Source organism: Sceloporus occidentalis, unplaced genomic scaffold (genome assembly GCF_023333645.1).
Source record: "Sceloporus occidentalis isolate IW3139 unplaced genomic scaffold, rSceOcc1.0.p SCAF_6, whole genome shotgun sequence".
Taxonomy (NCBI): Eukaryota; Metazoa; Chordata; class Lepidosauria; order Squamata; family Phrynosomatidae; genus Sceloporus; species Sceloporus occidentalis.
In genome coordinates, this window is record NW_028316986.1 from 133,348,287 (window position 1) to 133,372,744 (window position 24,458).

At 38.7% G+C, this 24,458-nt stretch overlaps 1 protein-coding gene across 3 annotated transcripts in view; it reads right to left on the reverse strand.

Annotated features, from left to right (window-relative positions):
- The window catches only part of LOC149311407 (DNA primase large subunit-like), a 113,001-nt gene that overhangs the window by 87,751 nt on the left and 792 nt on the right, over positions 1–24,458 (reverse strand). For 2 of the 3 annotated variants that reach the window (XM_089528564.1, XM_089528565.1), the window contains exons 2-7: positions 23,586–23,752; positions 23,199–23,302; positions 21,558–21,637; positions 17,189–17,309; positions 6,150–6,245; positions 5,222–5,359 (exon numbers count right to left, since the gene is read on the reverse strand). In XM_089528564.1, the coding sequence (XP_089384690.1) occupies positions 5,222–5,359; positions 6,150–6,245; positions 17,189–17,309; positions 21,558–21,637; positions 23,199–23,302; positions 23,586–23,736 (690 nt within the window). In that variant the 5' untranslated portion in view covers positions 23,737–23,752. Of the gene's footprint in view, positions 1–5,221; positions 5,360–6,149; positions 6,246–17,188; positions 17,310–21,557; positions 21,638–23,198; positions 23,303–23,585; positions 23,753–24,186; positions 24,237–24,458 lie in introns of those variants that run through there. The other variant, XM_089528562.1, reaches the window with a different exon arrangement.

A 24,458-nucleotide genomic window follows, 5' to 3' on the forward strand; every position in this document is an offset into this window, starting at 1 on the left:
ATCCATACCTCTCTGGCCAAACAGAGAAACAGGTGCAATCTGCAATCAGAAAGTCACATATTTTTGGTCTTGTGATGTATGCCATGAAAGAACATAACAACATGAGAATATTTAGGAATGGAGAGGAAAAACCCCTGAGTTATTTTCCAAATTACCAGTTTCAGCAACTAAAGTTTGGTTGTGTTGCATGCATTCACAATGCATCCATCTGAAAAATCAGCTCTAAGATCAGCATGTTTCTTTTTTTAAAACTGTGAATGAAGCCTAAAAAAGGCATATATGGTGCTAGGAAAATAGGACACTTGTAGAAATAGATCTGAAAGGCAAGCCCATCATTTCAGTAAACTACTCAGGGCAACATTTCAGTTGTGCAATAATCATATACAGTATTCCAGGCTAAGATTACATGATTTGTCCAAGGACAACTGGAAATTTTGATTTTGACATCATGCATCTCAGACAACCATGCTGTTTTCTGCACCATACTGACTAAGCTTTAGACTAAGTGGCAAATTCTAACAATAGGCTTTCCTGAATTTTGGTGCACAGACAACCAACTGCACTAGGGAATTTCTTTGGAACAGTACGTGATGGGGCCATGGTAAAACTAATGCAGTAGGATGGAAGAACTGCTTGTTGTGGCTTGTCTGGCTTGCACAAGAGGAGCTCCCCTTTTGCTCATCTAAGATTTCTCTGCATCTGGGCTAAAAATAAAAAGGCATTAAAACAACATAGTAACAAAACAGAACTTATTAACACTTTACTCTGTACTCTTATTATTTGAAAGCTATTTCAGAGTCATGGAAAAAGTGCCCCCTCTTTGCCAACTGTGAAAAAATTATATCAGCTAGAAAAAAAATAACTGTTAAAATGGAGTAATGAAATAAAAAATAATAATTTCCAGGGAAGACAAAGGCTTGCTTTAACTCTATGGTTGCAAGCCAGTGACAAGCACGGAGCCAAGTAGACACACTTCCACCACCTGCTTCAACTCAAGCATCCAAGAGTGAGCTAGAAACTTGTTTTTGCTCTGTCCCTTCTGGTGTTCCAAACATCCATGAAGACAAAAGCAAACACCATGCCTTCTCTCACGTTTGGAAAAGAGGGAGTTCATCCACCCCTTTGAAACTTGTCATGCTCATCAAAAGGCAGCTGAGTACTCACCATGGTGACTGGATAACCAACAGGTGGAAGCCTGAGTTTATCAATACATTCCAATTTGTCTGCCTTGTCATCATGTTAAATTATTTGTAGCATAGGCTTGGTGACCATAAAAACATACTGTGCTCTGACTTCACTTTGAAACTTAGAGCAAAGATTTTATTTAGTTAAAAGTTTTTTACCTCATTCTTCACAAACTGAGTTGCATCCAGTAAGGGAGACTTTACAGGTTTCAATCTCAAGCTTGAAAATGTCAGTGCCAAGCTATATATGTGCATAAACTTTTAACTACTATAAAATTACACTGTCATAGCTAATAAATCTTCAAGAAAATAAATACCTCAGTACTTGTGTACTCATAAATTAGACTGTACAAAATGTTAATGTGTCCTTCTCTAAAAATTTATATAGGTCTCAAGTATAGTTGTGGTAGATAAAACAGCCAAAGAGTTTGCAAGTACCCAAAAAACCCTAAACCTACTGCAGTGTTCTGTTGTTTCCTAGCAACTAGGATCTGCTCACATCTTCTCATGACAAGTAGGCAATTTGTTTAAGATCTGTTATGTTTCAGGGCAGTCATGTGTCAACAACAGCATAGCTGTGCACTGCAAGAAGTTTCCCACTATAAATACAGTCATGTAAGTCTACCTCCCCACTCTTATCACCTGCACTGCTTGAAAAGCCCTCCCCTCCCCAAAACAGAGGAAGCCCCCTGAGCAGCATGAACTGAGCCATGGGAGCCTGCTGTAGAATGTCAACCAGCAGAAATAGGAATGGGGCCATCTTCTACTCATGCAAGAGCACCTGTGGATCCAAGCCACTTTTCTGCAGTCTATTCAACAATTCCAGTAAAATACACCAGTCTCCAATATGGAGAGGAAGCTAGCAGAATGACTTCCATAAAGTTATCTTGAGAGGGCTCAGCAGAGATCTGATTTGAGCCTAAGCCGCCTAATTCACACCTCAAGCTCATAGTCACTATGCTATTATCCTGTCTCTGTAACAGACAAGCCTGAATGAATGCCTTAATTCTGAAGTGCTATGAACAGAAAAACTAAGAATAAGATCTTCCTCAAAGCCACTTCCATTAATGCAGACACAAGAGAATTGTTATATTGATTTGAACTTTCCATTATGGCTTCTTGTGCTTCATAAACCATTTCGCCTACTTCTCACAGCATTTGGGGGCTTCTTTTTTAAAGCCATTAATTCATGATGAACATGTACAAAGTGACTAAGCTCTGGTAGCAACATTTCTAAGGCTGAATAGGAGCTACCACAATGCAAGTTTGCTTGAAAAAAAACCTCACACATTTAAAAATGGGAAGCAATTAGGTCTGTGGGCAACAGAATTCTGAGGGAGGGGGCAAGATACACCACTTCAACAGGCAGACTTATTAACAAAAAATGAAAAGTCAACAGACTAAATGTAAGGTGCTTCACACAGGAAGAACCTGCAGAAGATTTAAATTACGGAATTATTCAACAGATAGTAACATATCAGAGAGTGACAAATTGACCATAGATCAATATTGATACTGTAAAGCAAATGGTCAGTGCTATTTTTACTTATAACAGGAGTAATTCTTCCTAAGCATAGTTCTATTCAGTCTCACTGAGATATTGTTCAGATGTTCTGGGCAGCATAGCTGAGGATGGTATGCCAGGTTACATGAAAGATTCAGGTGAAGATTATCTATTTATCATGAAAGTCTTCACCTGAATCCTTTATGTAAATGGTCAAGGCTTTACTACCCATGACAGGTTTTTCATCTTTTAAAAACATTTAGCAGATGAGTTTATTAAAATACTTATATCTGCACAGACAGGTTCTTGTAGCTGCCAGAAGTTGCCCATCACTTTAATTGTTGGACACTTGTGCAAACGTTCTCTGCAAGTACAGACTTTGGTTTTTAATCACACAAATATTCACAATGTTGTTGCAGTTCACAAACATCTACATGTTGAAAGACAGAAGAAACTGTTCCTCACTCTCCACAGAAAAAATTCAAACATTAGCAGATACTATGTGCCATACTCAAGGAAGGATGAAACACTAAATTTGTTACGGATGCTAGTTTGAGAGCATGTTGCTGGGAGATTTCAAGCGTGGATTCAGGCAGAAGACCCTAGAAACCTACTCGCTGAGATATCAGGACAGTTCTCCCAGGCACTCTTGTTACTTTGTGACATTCACAGCAGTTTCCACGTAACTGATTTTTAAGATTTACGATATTTCAGAACTGACATCTCTGAAAGATTAAGGTAACTTGAAGCCTACTGTATATCAAGGTATAGTACTAGATTCCAAGAAGAACACAAAGAATTTAATACTGTCTAATAGAGAAAAGATTCCATTTTACTCTTTTTTACTTTTTAAAAATTACTGCTTTCAAGCTAGGCAAAGAATGGTTTTAATAGATGTTCAGTAGAACACATGTTGTGCTTATCTTAGTTAAGAGTTTTCATTCTGCTACTATAGTAACAAATGGACCAATGCAGAAAGGAATCTCTTCTAACAGTGAGCTTTCAAAAAGCATCTGATCCATGGTACTTCTGAATACAGTTCAAGGACAGCAGAAAGAAGACAGATGCTAAATTATATTTAAAATGACACACTGACACACATTGCATTGTTTTGAATGTTCTATACTGTATTGTTGGGTAAATAAACTCCATGCACAAGTTTTATCATTAAGAACAATAGCCAATTTCTTGCCACAACATTTCTTGCCACAAAGAATCCTTTAATTTTTGATGTTGCTGTGTGTCTTCAAGTATTTCCAACTTATGGCAACCCTAAGGTGAACCTAACATGGGGTTTTCTAGGCAAGATTTATTCAGAGGAGGTTTTACTACAACATAATATTCTATCAATATGTAATATTTTCTGCACAAACCCCTCTTACTAATTGTTAATTATGGTTAGTAACTGAAAACACTCAACTCCTTTGTTGTATATTTATTAAGTTTCTACACAGGAATAAATAAAGTATCTTTTAAAAGCTTGCATTAGCTTGGCAGTTTGAAGCTGGGAAAATATGTTAAGGCTGAGAACTGAGTGGGGAGTGAATTCTCCTCTGTCACTAACCTGCTTCCACAGTTCTCAAAGCTATTGGGGAGTGACTACTGATTACTACTGATACTGATATAGTTATATTATAGGATGTATTCCACTTTGTGCAGCCTGAGAATATGAACAAGAGCCATCCAAAGGTGACAGGCACCATGTGTATGTTAGACTCATGCTGTCCTGGCTTACAAAAGCAGTCAGATGTCAACTGATCAATGCGGGAAGGGGAGCAGTGAATGCCTCCCCGCATTACTGCCTAATAGATGTAATTATTTTATAAACTACAGTTCTCCCAATATAAGTTAAAGCAAAATATGGCTTAATCCTCCATTAAAAGAACTCTCTGAAACACGCATTTAACTGCCCAAGGCTTTGCTAGTGGAAAAAGAGTAAACTTGGAAGGGGGACAAGCATCTGTGAGGAAATGCCACAGACTGAGAGCAACCTCTCCCTGACTCCAGATGTGTCTCTGATGGTGTTGGGACAAAGAGAAAGCCATCCCCCAAGGATTTTAAATTCCATAACCAGGGTGCTACGGAAGAGAAAGCCTTAGGCTGCACTGAGATCATGTCTTTCCCCAATGGCAAGGATTTATTTTATATATTGAGTAACACACTGACCAACAGTACTGCAGGCTTAGAAATGACAGTTTTGCTTCTGTTCCCCCACTTAAAATTATTATGTTCTTTACAGCAGAAGACAACTGGCTGCAATTGAGAGCTGTCAAAGAAAACAATTGCAAGATTTTAATGCCACCTCTTGCAGAAGGGCTCCATCTATACAAAGTACAATAAAGATGAGGTAACACTTAATGAGGATAAGGCTTTTTTTTAAATGCTGAAATACTTTTCAAATTCTGTAAGCAAAATCCCCATGCCCTTCCACTATCAATTTTCCCAGGCTGGATGCAATGTTGCCATTTATAAAACTGAGTCCAACTAAAAGGAGGCATAAGGCTCAGAGCAAATTAGGAAAGAAAAGACTTACTGCCAGGGCTTTTGACAGTCTGGTTCTGTAATTGTTCAAGAGAATGGCAAGGAAATCCTGATGAGGGACATAGGCATAACCACCAAGAAAGTAAACTCTTCTCACACGAACTAAATCCGCAGCATCACTGAAAGGAACCTGAATAAGAAATGTAGATGTAGATGTAATCTATAAAGGCCTGGGCTAAACTGCTAGTTAAACATCTTATATAGGACCCAAATAAATCCAGTTCTAATAAATCAAATGTAAGAAATATAATGAAAAACTCTGACCAGCTTTAAGTGATTATAGGATGAGCACATAGCTCTTCAGATGCTGCAAAAGATCTGCTTCCTGACTGTATTAACATATGAATTGCATACAAGAAACACAAACTTCATTTTTAGAATTTTTATAATGACTGTTCTCACATCATAAAAGTATCCCTGCTTTGAACTGGGTCTAATGAGAAGAAAATACCTCCAAATACATATTTAATAAGTCACATACTTTCTGGAGCCATCCAACCTTAGAAATAGCCACAGGACTGTTTTCAACACACACTAACATTGGGCACTCACTATCATATGACTATATTATGGAAAAATGGTTTACATATCACTGGTATACTTGTATTTATAGATACAGTCCCAGCTGAAGTGTCTGCTCCATTCTCTGGTTATTAAAAAAAAATACTTGAAAATGCTTACTCGGGAAAAGTACCCCATCTACCTATGTGGACAGAAACTGACAGTTTAGGATGTGTATACAGATTGATAGATCAACCACCCATTTCCTTTGAGACAAATCTATGACATGATAACTATAGACAGAAGTAATCAGAATAGGAAGTAGCAATACGATTTGACTAAGTGGGAAAAGGCCTGAATAAGAATAAAAAATATTCATTTATACGAAATGCTATCACAATCTTTACAAATTCACTTACCAGATAGAAGACGTTATCTTTGACATCAGAATCACTAAAACCAGGAGTTGCACTTCGCAGATCACCTGCACTCTCCTTCTTTTCAATTTCTGAAACCTAAAATAAATGTTATAGTAGTTATAAAAATCACTGAAAATGTTTTAAGCGAAGGCTTCCTAGATTGCTACGGAAAATTAAATGGGACATCAAAATTAACCTTAGTAAAAATGTGAAAATCAGATGCACAATTGACCAAAAGATTAAGAAAGCCTCAAGGGAGCCAATAATGGCTACAGCAGCTCTATGGTGGGTCATAAACAGCCCTCAAGGGGCCGTTTTCCCGCCGCCGCCATTCGCTGTGTAGGGAAGCCCCAGTGGCCAGTCCACAAGGCTTCCCCGCGCAGCGAAAAAGGAGCGCCGAAATTGCACTCCTTTTCAAAACGCGGAAGTGGCACCGCAAGGGGCGGAGCACACCCTCGTGGCGTCACTTCCGCCGCGACATGTCTGGACGCACAGTGTCCAAGGTGTCAAAATGGCAACGCCGATGTGGATGAGCGCCGCCATTTACGACGCGCTCTGCGCGTACTGGGAGGAAGGGCCGTGAGGAAGGTAAGAACCTTCCTAACCCTAGTACGCACGGAGCGTGTACTTTATGGTGGTTTGTAACCCGCCTAAGTTTTAAGCTTATACACACACACACACCATACTGTGAGATGCTCACTTCCATTTTTCTTTAACCGTGGTTTGTTATTCATCCTGAACAGCAAACTGTGGTTAAAATTAACTAGTTCTTGTAAGCAAGGAAACCTAAAGCCATGATTTATGAAGCTGACCTGTTTCAAAATGCCACAGTTCATGTTAGCCCAGCTCCAAAGTTGAATAAAGATTAACGCATCCTAAAACATTAAGAATTTTTTCTAGAGCTGCTTCTCAAGACTTCAGACTAGGTTATAACAAACAACAGTTCTTGCCACCATTACAAGTATTATTTATACCAATCCAATAGTATGCCAATTTTAATAATGATATAATTATTTTGTCATGGTATTATGCGTGTATGGTAAGATTGTTTTGTTTATGAAGTATTTAAATGTTGCAAAAATCATCCTCTGAACAATCAACAATCGTTCAACATCTGTTTTTTTAGCCATTCAATTGCTGAAACCATGCTTCTCTCATTGCTCCAAAACCCATAGGAACAGCAGAATTTTTTTTAAAATAAAGGACTAAAATACTTTCTTTGGCACCCTTTTCTCATTCTTAAGAATTTGGTTTGTAAATACAGTTAGGAACAAGGCAAGAGTGCCAGAGCAACATCTTTTAGTCCCTTATTTTTTAAAAAATAAGAAAACACAGTGGGCCCTTACATTACGTGGGGGATCCATTCCGGACGCCCCGCCCGCCCCCCCCATAAGGCAAAACATGCATATGCTTGAGCCCCATTGAAACCAATGCTCCCAGCACGGCACAGCACACATGCCATTCATTTTATTGTGGTGCGGCTTCAGCGTAAGCTGAAAGCCGCATATGGTGTACCTGCATATGGTGCAAGTGCACTGTACTACTATTCCTATGGGATTCAAAGCAGACTATACAGTAAAAGACTATAGACCATTGAGTCAGCACACATCGAAGCACATGCATAAGTTTGGATCCAGACTTAAGTTATACTTGGAAAACAGCAACTGAACTCATCAGGACTGAAATTAGCTATAATGCCCCATTACTTTTAATGTGTTCACTCTGTACATATCCAAGTCTGGCTCTAAGCCACTGTCACCCATACAGTCCTCAGATCGTCAGATGCCAAACACAAGAAAATTCTCACAGCTCACTTTAAATCATGCATGCTAAAAATTCTCAAAATATTTTCAGCTGAGCAGTTGTGTTTCCATCTTCCTTATCTCTCAACTTGCTTTGGAAAGATGGTGAGATAAATATTTATTTTACCTGAACTATTCACTAGCTAGATTAGGATAAAGCTTCTATGTAAATATAGATTAAAGCCATTAGTAAACTTTTTTAAAACTACAAACTACATGTTTGTTGTGTTTTGGTCAATCTCAGTTCTTAGGAAAGCATAGTTAGACAAGAGCACATTTCTGCCACTCTGCTAATTTAAAACTGAACAGGCTAGGCTTTGACATTTTTAATATTCAATATTCAATATTTTTGTTTCCTTAGCAAAGGATGAAGACTTGGGAAACCTAAATTACCCCGCAGGTAGGACTGAAGCAAATTATCACAACTTCTTTCATCACAATCATTAACAGTGCACATTTATAGCCTCAACTGAGGTGATCATTTGACTCACAACCCATGCTAGCTAAACGTACAAGAGATACAGCAGAGTATTTGTAAATTCCAAAGCAATTGTTTTGAACAATCCATTGATTTCCTCCCAGTATAGTCCATAAACTTTCCCATAGCGATGGATCAGATATTTAGCAACCTGTGGATCGTCAAAGCTGAGTCTATGTGAAACTCATATTGTGTGAAACGCATGTGGATAGACCCAATCAAGAAATCTGCAGCCCTGAGTTTGCAGGACTTGAGTTGAGCTGATGATAACAAGGAGATCTGGAGGTCTCTTAGGTTGTCATAAAGTTGACTTGATGGTAATTAAGAACAACAAATACACACATGGCTTAAAAATACACAGGAAGCAAAAGTGTGCAGAAATGGTTGCATTTACAGTCGACCCTTTGAACTCGCAGGGGATCCTTTCCGGAACACTACCACCCGCAAGTTCGAAATCTCACACACATTCAAGCCCCATAGGCTTGAATGGGGAGCATGCATGCAGGGACGTGTGCTGTGGGGGGGCACCCCATTAATGTTAATAGTGGTCACCCCTCCGCGGATTTCCAAGTCTGCACATTTAAAGTCCATGGACATGGAGGGGAAACTGTATACTCAAAGTCCTATCTGGTGCCTCCTCATTTTGTTTTTATAAATCATTAACATTTTAAAATCAAAGGTGGCATTGAACACAGCTATAGTATAATGTGCAGTTAGCTTTATTTTGAATTATTTGCACAAGTTTATTGTAACTGTCAAAAACAGTCTTAGAAAGGTCCGTTTAGATCTCTGTTGATAATCACCATCTGTCTTCTAATCAAACTGAGACAATTAACAAATTAAAACCCTTAATTAGTTTTGTGTGTGTATTTCCCCCAATTGCTTTCTATTATGTTTATGGAAGTGAGAAGAGGCAGCCATGCTAGCTATTCTTCAATCATGTTTATTACTTTGTTTTCACAAAACCGAGGAAACTAACATACCATATGTGCAAAAAAACCTATAGCCAAAACTGGAATTCTTGAAGCAAACTTTTCAGAACTACTCTGTGAGTAATACAGCCAAACTGTTACAGTGAGGCAGGGAGAGGAAGCAAGAGAAGATTAGCAAAAACCCACTACATTTTTATAAGAAACCCATTTGTACAGAAGACACACTGCTACCCTGTGAGAACAGCAGCAGCATGATTTGAAGAAAACAATGGAGGGCACATTACTGTGGTTAAGAAAAGAAACATCCAAGAGGAAGACATGGGGTTATGTGTAAAGACAGACCAACCAACACTTTGCTATTCAAGAAGTAAAAAGGATTCTTAAATTACTGGTTTACTGCAGGAGACTTTTGTAAAACAAGACACATCAAAAAAGATAAAGTCACAGTTGGTAACCTTCTTCATATTGCACACAGGTGCTTAGCAAGGTCTCTCTTCTAATCCAGGTTGCCGCTTTCTGACTCAAACAAGTAGGTCACAAATGTTAACAGAGGCTTCTGCAGAAGCTTCCATTTGCAGGCTTTTCCTGCTGTTTGGGCATATTTCATTCAATTGGCTGAAACAAAGAATTGTGCAGGAACCTCTTCTTTACATGGGACAGCCATTTGCCCAATATCTTTTAGCCCTTGGTCTAATCAAAACTCTCTGCCAGTGAACTGTCCCTTCCTGGAACCCCTGGGGGACAAGGGAAAGTTGAAAAGAGGCAGGGAGGGTGAGTGAAAAAAGAAAAAGAGGCAGCTTTGCTCACTTGTCGTACATGGCCACCAGTAAATTGCCTCCAATGGCATAGAGATCTCAAGAGATTTTAAAAAAAACACACTATCCATATGCTGATCACTCCTGGTGGGTTTTATTTCAACCTCCCACTCACAGTTTCATCAACTTAGTAAACAGCTGGAATAGACAGAATCAAAGAACATTAAGAGCTGGAGGGGACCACAAGGGTCATGTAGTCAAACTCTCTATACAACTAAATACACAACTAAAGTAGTCCTGAAAGATGTCCATCCAACCTTGTTTAAAGACCACCTAAGATGGAGAGTCCACTATCCTCCAACACAACCTATTCCACTGTTGAACAGCTCTTACAGTTAAAAAAGAAGTTCTTCCTAATGTTTAGGTGAAATCTCTTTTCTTGTAATTTGAATCCATTAGTTCATATTCTAAATTCTGGAGCAATAGAAAATAAACTTGTTTCATCTTCCATGTGACATTCCTTCAGCAATTTAAAGATAGTTGTCTTTATTTATTTATTTATATTTCATTTGTATGCCATTTTTCTCCCATAGTGGGACCCAAGGTGGCTCCCATAGAGAGTCAATTAAAAAACCTTCAAAATAAAGAAATTCAACAAATTAAAATCACTACATAAAACAGTATAATATCATTTAAAAGGCATACTAAACTTTTTTTTATAATTTTATTAGATTAAAAAAAAGAAAAAAAATACATACTAGTACATACATATACAAAAACATATAATACACAACACATAGAACATAAAAAACATACAAGCATCTAAATCACAAACATAACCACATATCTAACAGTTCTCTCCTATCTCTCTTCCTCCTATCCTATCAACTCTACCCTTAGATATCTACTTACAAATAACATGACATCTAACAAACAGGTTGACTTCCTAACTACCAGACATACTCTTGTTGATCATATTTGTCTATCAGTTATTCAGTGTTCAACTTTGATTATCATTTTCAAAAAGAAAAAAGAAAAGGACTTGACGAAGTACAAAAAAGAAGACCCTACTTTTCACCTTACCACTGCCGGAAAAATGTTGACAGTGAACTGTTCGTTCAAGTTATGGTGGTTTTACATCAAACCTATAGTAGCTTCTCTACCCCACTCGTTTTCAAAAAAAGTTGACACTTTCTTCCAATATTCTAGATGCTTATCTCAACACATATTATTTGACTTCAGTATCATAGTGTCTATCCCCATTGCCTCGTATACTTTTAATAGCCACTCATCACTCGATGGTATTTCCTCACTCTTCCATCTTTGTGCATAGCAAATTCTTGCTAATGAAATCATGTGAAATATTGCCCTCTCATCTTCTTTTCTGATTCCTTCATCCAGCATTCCTAATAAATACAACTCCGGCTTGGGTACCAAATCTGTTCCCATTATCTGATTGATCGAGTTATTGACCATCCTCCAAAATTGTTTTGCTTTACTGCACTCCCACCATGCATGAAAAAAAGTTCCCTTTTTCTTTCTACATTTCCAACAATTATCTTTTTTGGTTTTATAGATTTTGGCCATCTTATAGGGTGAAAGATACCAGAAATACATCATTTTAAAAAAAATTTCTCTAATATTTTGTGAAATAGTTAACTTTTTTTGGTCTTTCCACACCTTTTCCCATTGATTTAGCATAATTGGATGTCCTACACATGTAGCCCATTTTACCATCTGACTTTTAACTGTCTCTTCTTCCATTTCCAAAGATAGCAATATTACATATACTTTCCCAATTAGTTTGGTATTATCTAAATACAAAATTTTGCTCAATTCGATTTTTTTAATATCTAATTCAAACCCGATTGTCTTTTTGTCCATTTTAAATCTCTCATAAATTTGCCTGTATGTGAACCAATTAATATTTGTTTCCTCAGTTAGTTCTTCTCTTGTTTTCATTCTTACCTCTTCTCTTGTTTTTACCCACAGGTCCTCATATCTTAACCATCCAATCCCCTCGTTCGTCTCTTTCCTACAAATGGCTTCATGTGAAGAGACCCAGGCGCAAATCCTAGGTAAGATATGTCTCTTGTATTTATTCCACGTTTCAAAGAGGGGTTTTCTGATTACATGGTTTGTAAATGATTTGCTAAGTGAGTTGTTTCCATAAACCAGATAGCAATGCCAACCCACATTAAGATCTTCTCCCTCCAGTTCTAACAGTGTTTTATTTGACAGTATCATCCATTCTCTTACCCAAACTAAACTACATGCTTCATAATAAGATTGCAAAGAAGGTAGTCCCAAACCGCCTTTTTCACTGTCATCCTGTAGGTTCTTAAGTTTGATTCTTGGCTTTTTCCCTCTCCAGATGAAATCAGAGATATCTTTATTCCAATTTTTGAAGATTTTTCTTGTCGTAATAATAGGGAGCGTTTGAAAAAGGTTTCTCTTCAGATCGTATAAATCTTTCGCCTTTTACTAAACTTTAAAAGATAAATAAAAGATATCAATAAGAATCCCCCCCGCTTACACTTTAAAAGTCTGCTTGAACAAAAATTCTTTGTCTACTGACAAAAGGAAACTATATGAGGGGGCAGTCTAGTCTCCTGCGGAAAGGACTTCCCGAGGGTGGGAATACCCTTGAAGAAGGCTCTCTCTTGTGTCCTCACCAAACATGCCTTCCTTGGTAGACCTTAAAACTTGGGCAGGTTTGTAAGGGGAGATATGGTCTTTCTGAGTCTGCACCCAAAACATATAGGGCTTTATAGGTCATCATCAGCACTTTGAATTGTGCCCGGAAACTAACTGGTAGCCAGAGAAGCTGTTTTAATAGGGGAGTTATATGCTCCATTTAAATGGCCCCAAGCAGCATTCTGGCTGCAGCATTTTGGGCCCACTGAAATTTCTGAATAGTTTCCAAAGGCAACCCCACATAGAATACATTACAGTAGTCCAAATAGGACATAATCTGTAAACAGATCTGATATCTCAGGGAATTTGCACAGCTGGTGTACTAGTTTTAACTGTGCAAATGCACTTCTGGTCACTGCTGAAAACTGGGCATTCAGGCTCAGAGTTGAGTCTAGAAGAACACATAATCTATGAGCCTGACATTTCAAGGGGAGTGTAACCCCATCCACAAGAGCAAAGTCCTTTTTCCCTGATCTTCCTTTTGACTGACCAGGATCACCTCTAAGGAACCTCAGTCTTCTCTTTTCCAGGCTAAAGATAACCAGCTCCCCTGGACATATTCCAGCTTGATGATATTCTTCTTCAGCCATGGTGCCCGGAACTAGATGTGGTATTTCAAGTGAAGTCTGACCAAAGCAGAATAGAGTGGTGCTACTAATTCCCTCAATCTGGTTCTTGAAGTGAGACGCAACTTGGGAACTGGAACTCAAACCAATTCTAAAAGATGCTGTACTTGTGTAAGACCATGTCTATATGTTGCTGCTGTTGTTGTGTCCCTTCAAGACATTTCCAACTTATGGCAACCCTAAAACACACCTATCATGGGGTTTTCTTGGCAAGATTTCTTTGCAACATTTGTTCAGAGGCTTGACATTGCCTTCTTCTGAGGCTGAGAGCATGTGGGTCCTACATGCTCCACAGTGCTGCACTACCTCTGGATCTTCAGCCAACAGTGGTGACATCTGCACAAATGACATTTAGTACACTTGTTGCAATTTTTCCAGATTCCATCGTTGAGAAAGGTTTTCAGTTTAAATGAAACTATTCCTTTCAAGGTCTCTAGCTAGATTTGCCCTTTATGCTAGCAAAATCTGTGGGGGGCACCACTCGTCAAAAACAGTTTTCTAGGCCAAGTTCCCGCAGAATTGTAGAAATTTAAAAATACCGAGAGTTGCCACTACTTTCAGCTAGTATTCTCATGCCCTACAGGCACCTGGTTAGTCACTGTGAGAACAGAATGCTGGTCTAAATAGGACTTTGGCTTGATCCAACGTGGTTCTTATGTTCTTCTTCTATTCTGCAGGCACTGATACTGGAAACCAAAAAAGCTCTAATCAAAACTAAAAAAGCTGTAACCAAAACTAATTTTGATTCCACTGCCAGAATTCAAAGTTGGGAATGAACTGAATTTCAGCTATGTGAGTCAAAACACTGGAGATACCAGGCACTTTTAAGTTTTTAATTAATTGACAACTGTCAAAACCCAGTTATCATGTTACTTTCAGAGAAAGTCAAAAGAGCTCTCGGTTCATTGAGACACTGAATTAACAGCATTCACATACTGCTTTTACTGCTTAATTAAATGGGTCTGAAAGTGAAATAAAATGAAAGAATCTGTCTGCTCTTATCAGAACAATTCACTGATAAAACAGGAATCTGAAGAGGTGCCATTTGTGCTGCTTAACACATCCCTCCAAAGAGATTCTTGGGGGGGGGGGGGGATCATAACAAAATCAAAGAGCAACTACCTGGGGGAAAACCTAAACTGCACTAACTTCTACTATCCAGTCAATTTTTCTTCCAGCCCAGCAGCCCAGCAACTGAATTACAGAACATTAGCTCCTCCAACTGACTATTCCAGGACACCATTTTTCCTTTTTCACTAGTGCAGAACAAGGTATACCTGATGGAATTTGATTTACAAAAATATATTTGTGGGAATGTTTCATGTACCTATTTGTGGAAAATTCAGTTGTCAGTAAAGTTCAGATACACTGAAAACTGGCCAGTCCTCAACTCAAGAAAGATGCTAGTGTCACTATTATACAGTACACTGTAACATTCAATAATAATGAATCCTGACATTTTCCTTTTGCCATAATTAGTGATAAAACTTTTAACTGGACCATCTATGCTTCATTTTTTCTCGCTCCCCCCCCAAAAAGACCCCAGAATTTATTCCTCATCCCCATGCGAGGGACAAATATTTCAATCCCATTAAACCATAGGCATTAAGAATTTTTAAGAGATATGTAGAGAGTTATGAGGTATTTTGTGCCCATGGTTGCTGTTACAGTTTCATGCAAAAATCTTGTACCTCCTATCCCCTGAGGATATTCCAGTGTTCCAATATGGGAGGACATTTCAGTTTCCCCTGAATAGGACCCAACCTAATGATAATCTGAGCATGACCCTTTTGCTTCTCAGTATTATGGAACAATTTTTGTCATTTTACGTTACCACTGACTAGGACAAACAAGTAACCCAAAATGTGCACTTGCAATGCTCCCTCTGATGGGCCCACCTTAAATGTCAATAATTATTCAATAGAGCGGGGTTTGCAAGAACCAGCTGTTTTTGAAATACACTCTGTATGCACATTTTCCTCAGCCTAAACACTACTACAAAAGCAGGCCTGAAGGGCTGTACTCCAAAACAAAATGAAAGCCAATGTTAAGTAAGGGATACAGCAGCAAAAAACACTGCAACATCCCCCTTCCTGCTTCAGTAAAAAACAATTTTGCTATATCTCAGATCCTGCCATGAGAAGGAGACCATGCAATTGCAGAGGACCATGTCTGGATCCAGCCCATTATATCCATCTGTAGTTCAAAAGAGAAAGCCACAGTACAATTTCTACTATCCCAATGGTATAATACTTTTTAAAGTATTATACCATTGTCAAAGGGTTTGAACTGAAACCATCTGTGAGAGGCTTTATCAGGTTGTCTGCTTTGGAGCTTTGACCTTTTCTCAAGAAACAAAAGTGTAACTGAGCAGAAACTTGCCTACAAATCTTGTTAACCTTCATCATTCACTTGTACCATACTGTAACATCTTTGTCAGCTAAATTGACCTTCACAAACCTTACCTTAACCCATCCCCAGCATGGTTACTGAAAAGGAAATTCCACCAACTTCCCTTAAACTCAGTTTACAAATTCATACAGTTCAGAGTAATATATAAAATTACCAAAGTGTTTGATACATATTCACCAGAAATCTTCATAGCACTCATAATTATTCCAATCCTGTTTAAATGAAGAACTCCACAAAGCCCCAACCAAACTTAACATCCATCCCATCCCATTATAAAATAGAAATCATAAAAAGTCAAATGAAGCAAGGAAAGGGCTCTGTATGTACATTGCAGCCAACGTCAAATGCTGTATTAAAACTGGCCTTTGATCCTGATTTGTTTGGATGTACAAAAGTCAGGTTCAGCCTTCACAGGAATCTATCTCCTTCCTGGCTAGTTTATCTGCTCACATTAAGTATGCTGGCCCGGATCTTGCTTCAACCCCTAAAAGCCATCTATGCCTCAAAGGGGCCGCTGTCAGGCCGATCTAGGGGTGGGGTGTGCACATGATGCATGCCCCCAGATCACTCAGAGACTACACCAGGGCCACCAAATACGATCCAAAACAGGGCACAAAAGGAGCGGTTTCTTAATGCTCCTTTTCACAGCCGATTCGGGACCTGGCAGCAGGTGCCCTCAGCACCACGGTGTCTGGTTGCAGCAGTCTCGCGGCAGTCCCAGGATGATCAGGGCAGGAGTGGGCTCTGGATTCTCCTACTGCCCCATCTGCATAAGCCTCTTGAAAGCTAGTCAGCCTTCCCAAGCAATGGAGCTCTTTGACACTGGTGAATGGGATGCTACTGAATGATGTGACAAGTCCCTTCCCACCAGCAGAATGGCTGACTGACTTTTAAGATGGATTTCAGAGGCATTTATAATCACTGGAATGGTATCACAAGTGTAAATGTGAAATAGTTATGTGGTCATAAGCCTAACTTACAGCACTATAACTGACTAACAGGACGCCAGCTGTTGTTTATTCACAACCTAGCTTATTAAACCACAATTTGGGACCTAATGTGATAAGCAGGCTTTCATACTGAGAACTACCGTGGTGAAGATTCTTTTATTAGGTCTGCCACAGGGCACTGTCAGAGACCAAAATGGATTTCTCCTGACAAGCGCTGCAATCTAAACATATGCCATGAGGCAAAAAATTCTGAGTAACAATTTTTAAAGTAACAGGTAAAAAATACAAAATAGGTGTCAAGCATTTCTATATTCCTTCACACACATTTTAGTAAAAGTTCTGAACTAAATAAAATGATGAAAAGCCATGCAAATGCAAGGTACTTACAGAATCATATGTCAAATTAACATATGCAAGAAATTTTTTAATCACATCTTCATTTAGCTGAGTGAATCTGTAGCGGAAGAGATCCATTTCTTGTTGAATAAACCACCGTCTAAGTTCCTCCCTGCAATAGGAAATGTATCAAACATGTTGAAATACAGTTAAACAACACACACACACAAGATATAGTTTTCAAGATGGACCTTCCGACAGACAAACAGGCAAAAACATTAAACAAAGTCCCTGTTTCATATTCAAATTTCTATTTTTGGACAGATGTTCCCCACATAATAGGTTTTTGATCTGCTGTCTTAAAAATTATTGAGTGGTTCTTTTAACGATACCTCTCCCTCTGACATTTCTGTTAACAGAGTCTTTTTCTCCATATTTAGTGGTTCCTAATTTTTTTTAGAGAACACCTAGTTACAGGCGTACTTAGAATTCTGCTGTCAAATTCCACTAAGACCGGTTAGAACTAAATTTCCTCTCGGACACCTATAAATGAGTGAAAAAAGCTAAGGTACACACAGGAATACAATTGGTTGATAACACCTGGCAGGGTCCAATGGTACTAATAGAATACACAAGAGTGCAAGAGTGGTGAAGTTTAACAAGGAGGCCATGGGTTCTGAAAACCAGAAAGAAAGAAAGACGGTATGTTCACAGAGTGAAGGACCTCTGAAACGTTCTCCTAGTGTTCAGCTCACCTTAAATCTAGACATCATGAGAAACTCTCATGCACTGAAGTGTCAGGAAGACACTAATGCAGCCAATGTACAGCTTTGGTAGATTCTTTCATTCATGCCCAAGGCCAAACTACGGTCCAAAATACACTGCAGAAATAATCCAGTTTGAGACTTTAACTGCCCTGGCTCAATGCTATGGAATTCTGGGAACTGTAGTTTTGTAAGATATTTAGCCTTTGCTGTCAGAGCTTTGGTGCCACAATAAACTACAAATCCCAGGATTTCGTAGCACTAAGCCAGGACAGTTAAAGAAATCTCAAACTGGATTATTTCTGCAGTGTGTTTTGGACCTGTCAAGTTTCTAAATTTGCCCATATTCCTCCTAATTTACTCCAACATAGGGTTGGTGCCAGAGTTCTTATGGATAGAATTCCCCTCATGAGGCATTTCTGCTGTAGCAAGGGAGAACGTGTTCATCACTTCCCATTTCTTGCCTCCTTTAAACTAAACCAGATGTAAACTAAGTTGAATCTCAATCCTTTCTGGAAATGGAAAAACCCGTCCATTCATAGAAAGTGTAAACTAGATTTACCCATTGTTTTGCCTCTGATGTCATCATAATGATGGCTCATAACATGCCCAAATTTTGGTGAACATAGGAAATGTCATATACATTTTATGAATATCTGAAAATTACTGTGTTTTCTGATTGAAAAAATATATAGGTGAAATCTGAAACTCACACTTAAGCCAAATCAATGTTTTACATGGTTCCATTCAAAGATATAGCCATGTTAGTCTGTAGAACATTATGCAGAGAGATCTTGTAGCACCTTTGAGACTAACTAAAGAAAGAAATTGGCAGCATGAGCTTTCATAGACTTAAGTCTACTTCCAAATGCATCTGAGGAATCTCCAAATGCATCTGAGGAAGTTGCTGCCAACTTCTTTCTTTAGTTAGTCTCAAAGGTACTACAAGATCAATCTACTTACATGGTTGCAGACATTCAGAATTTCATTAATGGCTGTCATCATTAATGTAAAATATCATATATACTGTTGTATTCCACAAATGAAACTAGACAGTCCTGAAATCCTAGACACGTATATATAATTATGTACCTCTTTAGTACAGACTCAATTTGTGTGTATTGTGTGTTCAGTGATTCTCATGCTTTGCCATTAATTTGACTGAGTCACCATCTAACTGCACTGAAACTATATAACAGCCGTATCTGTTCATCTTAGCAGTACTGTCAAGGAACTCACTTAAAAGTTCTGGTTTTGTTTCTACATTTAATGGTTTACGTTTTAACTGGTTTTAACTTTTTCATATTTTAATTACTTGCTGTGAACTTCTGAACTATAGTTGTTTTAATTGTTGTAAGCTGCCTTGAGTCACAAACTAAAAAGAAATAACTTAAATATAGTAATAATAATAATAGTAATAATAATATAGCATGTCTTGCCTAAATATTAATCTATTTTGCTGTGCTACTACCACCAAAATATTACAATTTAAAACAAAGCCTATCATTCACTTGCCCAATTACAAAACATTCCTCTGAGGCAAACCCCATTGAAATTAGTAAAGGATGCATCCAAGTGCATGCATTTTAAATTAGGATTATTAGTCTGACTAGAAGAATCTACTGCAGGACATTAACAACTTATTCCGAAGTGCTTCAGACGTAGCCATATTTAGAGCAGATCCACTGAAAGTAAATATGACTAAATCCAGATGCCATCCACAGAGTTTTCAGGTCTTGGTTACCGAAAGATTTAGGAACATATAAAGTAGATAATTTTAAAAGAATCTCAGAAATGTCTTCCTCAACTGCAAAATTATCAAAGTTCTAATAAGAACGATAGACAAAAAGCTCCATAAAGATGAAACCTTTTGTTTAAAGTTAAGTGCTAAACTTATGACAAGCAGCAATTAATTCTCTCATTCATGGGTAAAAGTGTTATGGATAAATGTCTTTCTATGAAGTCAAGCTACAGTACCAAACAAGTGGAAAGCATCTGGTAGTAAAAGCAGAGAATGATATTGCAAGTATTTGCCTCATGGTGGCACCATTGAACCAGTAAAAGTCTCTAAAATAGATTTAGTTCTATTACCATCACACCACCAGATCCACTGAAATATAAAGTGAAATGTTTACTTCAGCTTGTTGTGAGCCAGCTCCCACAACAGGATGAGAAAGATATAAAGCATTTCTTTAAAAACATTAAAAGATTAAACAGAGCTGCAACTCATTAATACATCCCAATAATGATAGCCTAAATCCAAATTCTAATCCAAATGAAAGTACAATAGGCACACTGACTCAATTCCTGAATGGTACGTTACTACATACGCAAATCTCATTAATTCAATGGGTCTACTTCAGTTGTTTTAGCAATTGGATTTAGGCCAGTGAAACCCACTCCTTCAAAATGTCTGGATTATCCTCTTTCATTAAAGAAAATTATCACATGCTTCCTAAAAAGTATGGTTCCTGTAAGAGTTCTGTGTACCTTTACTGATTTATAGTAACTTTCACTCATTAAACTGTAATACTGTGTTTGTTTGCATAGTATTTTACTGGCTGTTTTAGGGGATTTTCTTTTTAAAAGTGGACAAGAGATGGTCTTGGACGCATTTCATCCACTGAATTCCCATGAGTTGCAGTCAATTCGAGGATAGCTCACAATAAACAGTGTATAGGGTTTTTTGTAAGAAAATACCAAGATGCAATGTTTAAATATTTGAAAGGATGTCATATAGAGGAGGGAGCAAGCTTGTTTTCTGCTGCTCCAGAGAACAGGACCCGGAACAATGGATGCAAGCTACAGGAAAAGAGATTCCACCTGAACATTAGGAGGAACTTCCTGACAGTAAGGGCTGTTCGGCAGTGGAATGCACTTCCTCGGAGGGTGATAGAGTCTCCTTCCTTGGAGGTCTTTAAACAGAGGCTGGATGGCCATCTGTCAGGGATGCTTTGATTTGGATTTCCTGCATGGCAGGGGGTTGGACTGGATGGCCCTAGTGGTCTCTTCCAACTCTACGATTCTATGATTCTATGAATGCCAAGATAGAAGCTCAGCTCAGACATTCCATTATACCATGGCTTTTGCGAAATACAGGTCAAAACCCAAATCAACTTCAAAATCAACAATAGGGAAAACCATGGTTTAGAAAACAATTGTGATATATGTGCAGTGACTAGTTCTGATAGCCCTAGAAAAAGGAGTTGCCTTCAAAACGTAGTGCTGTACAAAATAAAATAGGTATAACCTATGATATTATGACACTTGTGTTTCTTTCCATTTTTTCCTCACCCTTTTTAACCATGGTTTAACCAACCACTTATCTGCTTGGTGTTCTTGTATCCCAAAAGAACAGCAAATTCACTCCTTTCTTACAGCATCCAAGAAGCAATGACAGAACTAAGATTTTTTTAATCTTGACAACATGCCAAACTATAATGGAACTTCCTTTAACCATCATTTTATGTAATGTCTGAATTGAGCCGCAATCCTATTCCATTCAGAGTCAGAGGCATTTTAAAACTCAGGTTATGCTGGAAGTTCTTAGACTGGTGTTCAAATAATACTGACAAAAACAATTTTGCAAACATAAGAAACCACATGAAGACCACATACAAGTGTAATTAAGCAATGACCTGGGAAACAATACCTACGTTTGGCAGTAAGCAAGTCGCAATATGAAGTGGGAAATATGATCTTTTCTTCTTCTGTCATAATCCTTTTCCAACAAAGCCTAATTACAAAAGAATATGCATCAGCAAGAGAAAATCTAGATAGTATCCAGTGTGCCATATAACAGGTAAGATCCAACACTACACAGATAAAAGCAGGGGCACACAATGGATGTTTCTGTCTCTTGTCAAAGCCCCATGGAAGAATCACTGAAAGGGTAAGATTCTTCCACCTGATTTGAGACAATTCCTCCAACTGCTGCAGAAAAGAAACAGTACTCCCAACCGGTACTAAAATTTTGGATAAATAAAAAGTTCTAGCCACTTGCCATAAACTTAAAGGAGAGGCCAACCAAATAAATCTAGGAAATGTGTTCCAGATTGTGGGCCCTGCAACAGAAATTGCATGCCACATCTGAATCAAGAGTGCTACTGGAAATGGTGAGATGAATCAAAGGGGCTCGACAGATGGCCCTAAACAAGCAGCTTCCCAGCACCCCTTTCAGCGCCCAATCGGGGCCCCAGCAACTGCATGCCGTGCCCCGATCTGGCACTTTGCTGGCTCTAAAAAGAACAGCAAAATGCCACTCCTTTTAAAGCCGGCAAAAAGCTGCCCTTGCCGCAACAGCTTTTCGGTGTTTCTTTGGTGCAGCATGTATAAACATTGTACCAAAGAAACGCTGTGACACACACACACACACACCCGCCATGCAGTCAGGCGCGCAGCATGATGCCGGCATTGGGGCATGCAGTGTGCAGTCGCCACACTCTACCTCGATGCTGGCATTTCTAGCCGATCTGTTTTGCCCCAAAGACTCTCAGATGTTCAACCAACAGGGTGGATAGGACTGTATGAGATAAAGCGGTCCTTCAGACATCCTGATCCTGGATCATTTAGGATTTTTAGAGTACTTTGCATATCTATTTATTTGAGAAGCTGCATCTGACTATTCCTCTGTATGCACATAACCATTTGGGGGTTCATATACAGAATTAAGCATTGGTGAATTGAACACAGACGTGAACTGGAAATAAAACAGAGGCAATATTATCTGCAAATCAGACCCCATGAACCTGGCCCTACTGCATTTTACACTAGCAGAAAGTTTCTAAGTATTTTTCAGAGGCATCCCCCAATCTGAATGTGACCATGGCATGTGTGACAGTGGTCAGGTCTAGGAAATAACGCTGCAGTCATATCAAGCTAAACTGTGCAAAAGCACTCCCAAGTCACACCGGCCACTGGTATGTCGCAGAGTAAAGATAGGTGCCTCCCAACCTACAGATCAGGTCCTTCAACCCAAGATCTTTGCTTGTGTCTATGGTTATGCACACTAATTTGGCCCTCACCTATTATATAGTTATACATAAGTGGCAGTACACTAAGAGCACCAGTGCCACAACACATGCTGACAACATCAACAATATATGCCAAAAGCTATGGAAACAGACCTATTATGATCCACACGATAGGGAGCACAATATTGTACCCATTTCTTAATCTGACAACAATTCCCCTTCTGTTCAAGTGATTTCACCCAGAGCTGCCTCAGCTGTCAATGAAATGTAATGTATTTGTCTGTGTTTCTCCAGAATTTCAGAGACGTTTTAATTTCTACTTACATGGTATGGAAACTGGAGGTTCTTGAGCTCCGACTCCAGCTTTTGCTTGTACTGAGGTGTACCTTTCACATAACTCACCCCCAGGTTCTCAACTACTTTGAGTACTGCAAAAAACAGACAATGATCAATCCTAAAATGTGTGAGTGGCTTATCAAACGTATTTCTGAAAACAAGTAATTGTTAGAATAGACAAACAGTAATAATTAGTAATAAAAGAGAAAATAACAATTCTACACAGTAAGTAAGGATAGTCAGACTAAGAAAATTCATCATGTATTAATCCTTCAATGAAGAACATATAAATAGCAAGCCATAAAACAGAACTTCACATAAATTGACCATCCTGGAGACAAAATGAGTCTCATTCAGTTCTGCATTATTACTTACATTTAAGCCTGTCAACGGCAAAGCTTTCAAACTCTATGAGAGAAATGTTTTCGGTTGGAGGCTGGAGATACAATTGAAGACTAAATGGGTACGGATCTTCCTTGACATCCACCAGCCTTGATCCTCTCCATCTCCCTTTAGAAAACTGCATTTTCCTCTCAAAATTCCTGTGAAGTGCCACAGTAAGAGATTAGTACATTAAGAAAACTGACTGGCCACAGGAGACGAGTGTTTCAACACCGCCATTTCCAAAGGTACATAAAATGACAGACTTTCTTCCGTGTGGGTGTCAGCACATGCCCACGGTTCAATGTTAATGTTTCTTATAAGCAATAAGCACAAATGCTCAGACTATGTGGGCTTGAGCACTCTTTGATTTGCAGCTACTTCACAAACCTCATGGGCAGTTTGTATTCCACTACTAGAGCTGAAGACAGACTGGGGCAGGGAGACCAGGCGTCCTCCATTTCCAGGGCATGTCCTCCACTTCAACCTTCCCCCCAGGAGGAATCCCAAAAGGTCATCCATTATGAGCACGACTAGGAAGCATGAATTTGTAATTGTATTCGTGTTTCTAGCTTTTATTTTGGCAATGTCCTACATTTTACTGTGCCTTGTCCTCCTTTGTGGTTATTATGACCTCTTTTCAACCTGGAAAGGGGACGCTCCTTCAGAGAAGAAGGCATTTGCTCCACTGTGATTTCACAGAAGATGGAAAATGCTTAGAACAGACTCTGAAGTCGAAGGCTCTTATGGCCGGCATCCAGAGTCCTTTGTGGGCTTTTCTGGCTATGTGCCCAAGTTCCAGGAGTTTCTTCCTGACGTTTGGCTGTATCTATATACACATTGGACTTTATACGCATTCAAAAGCCA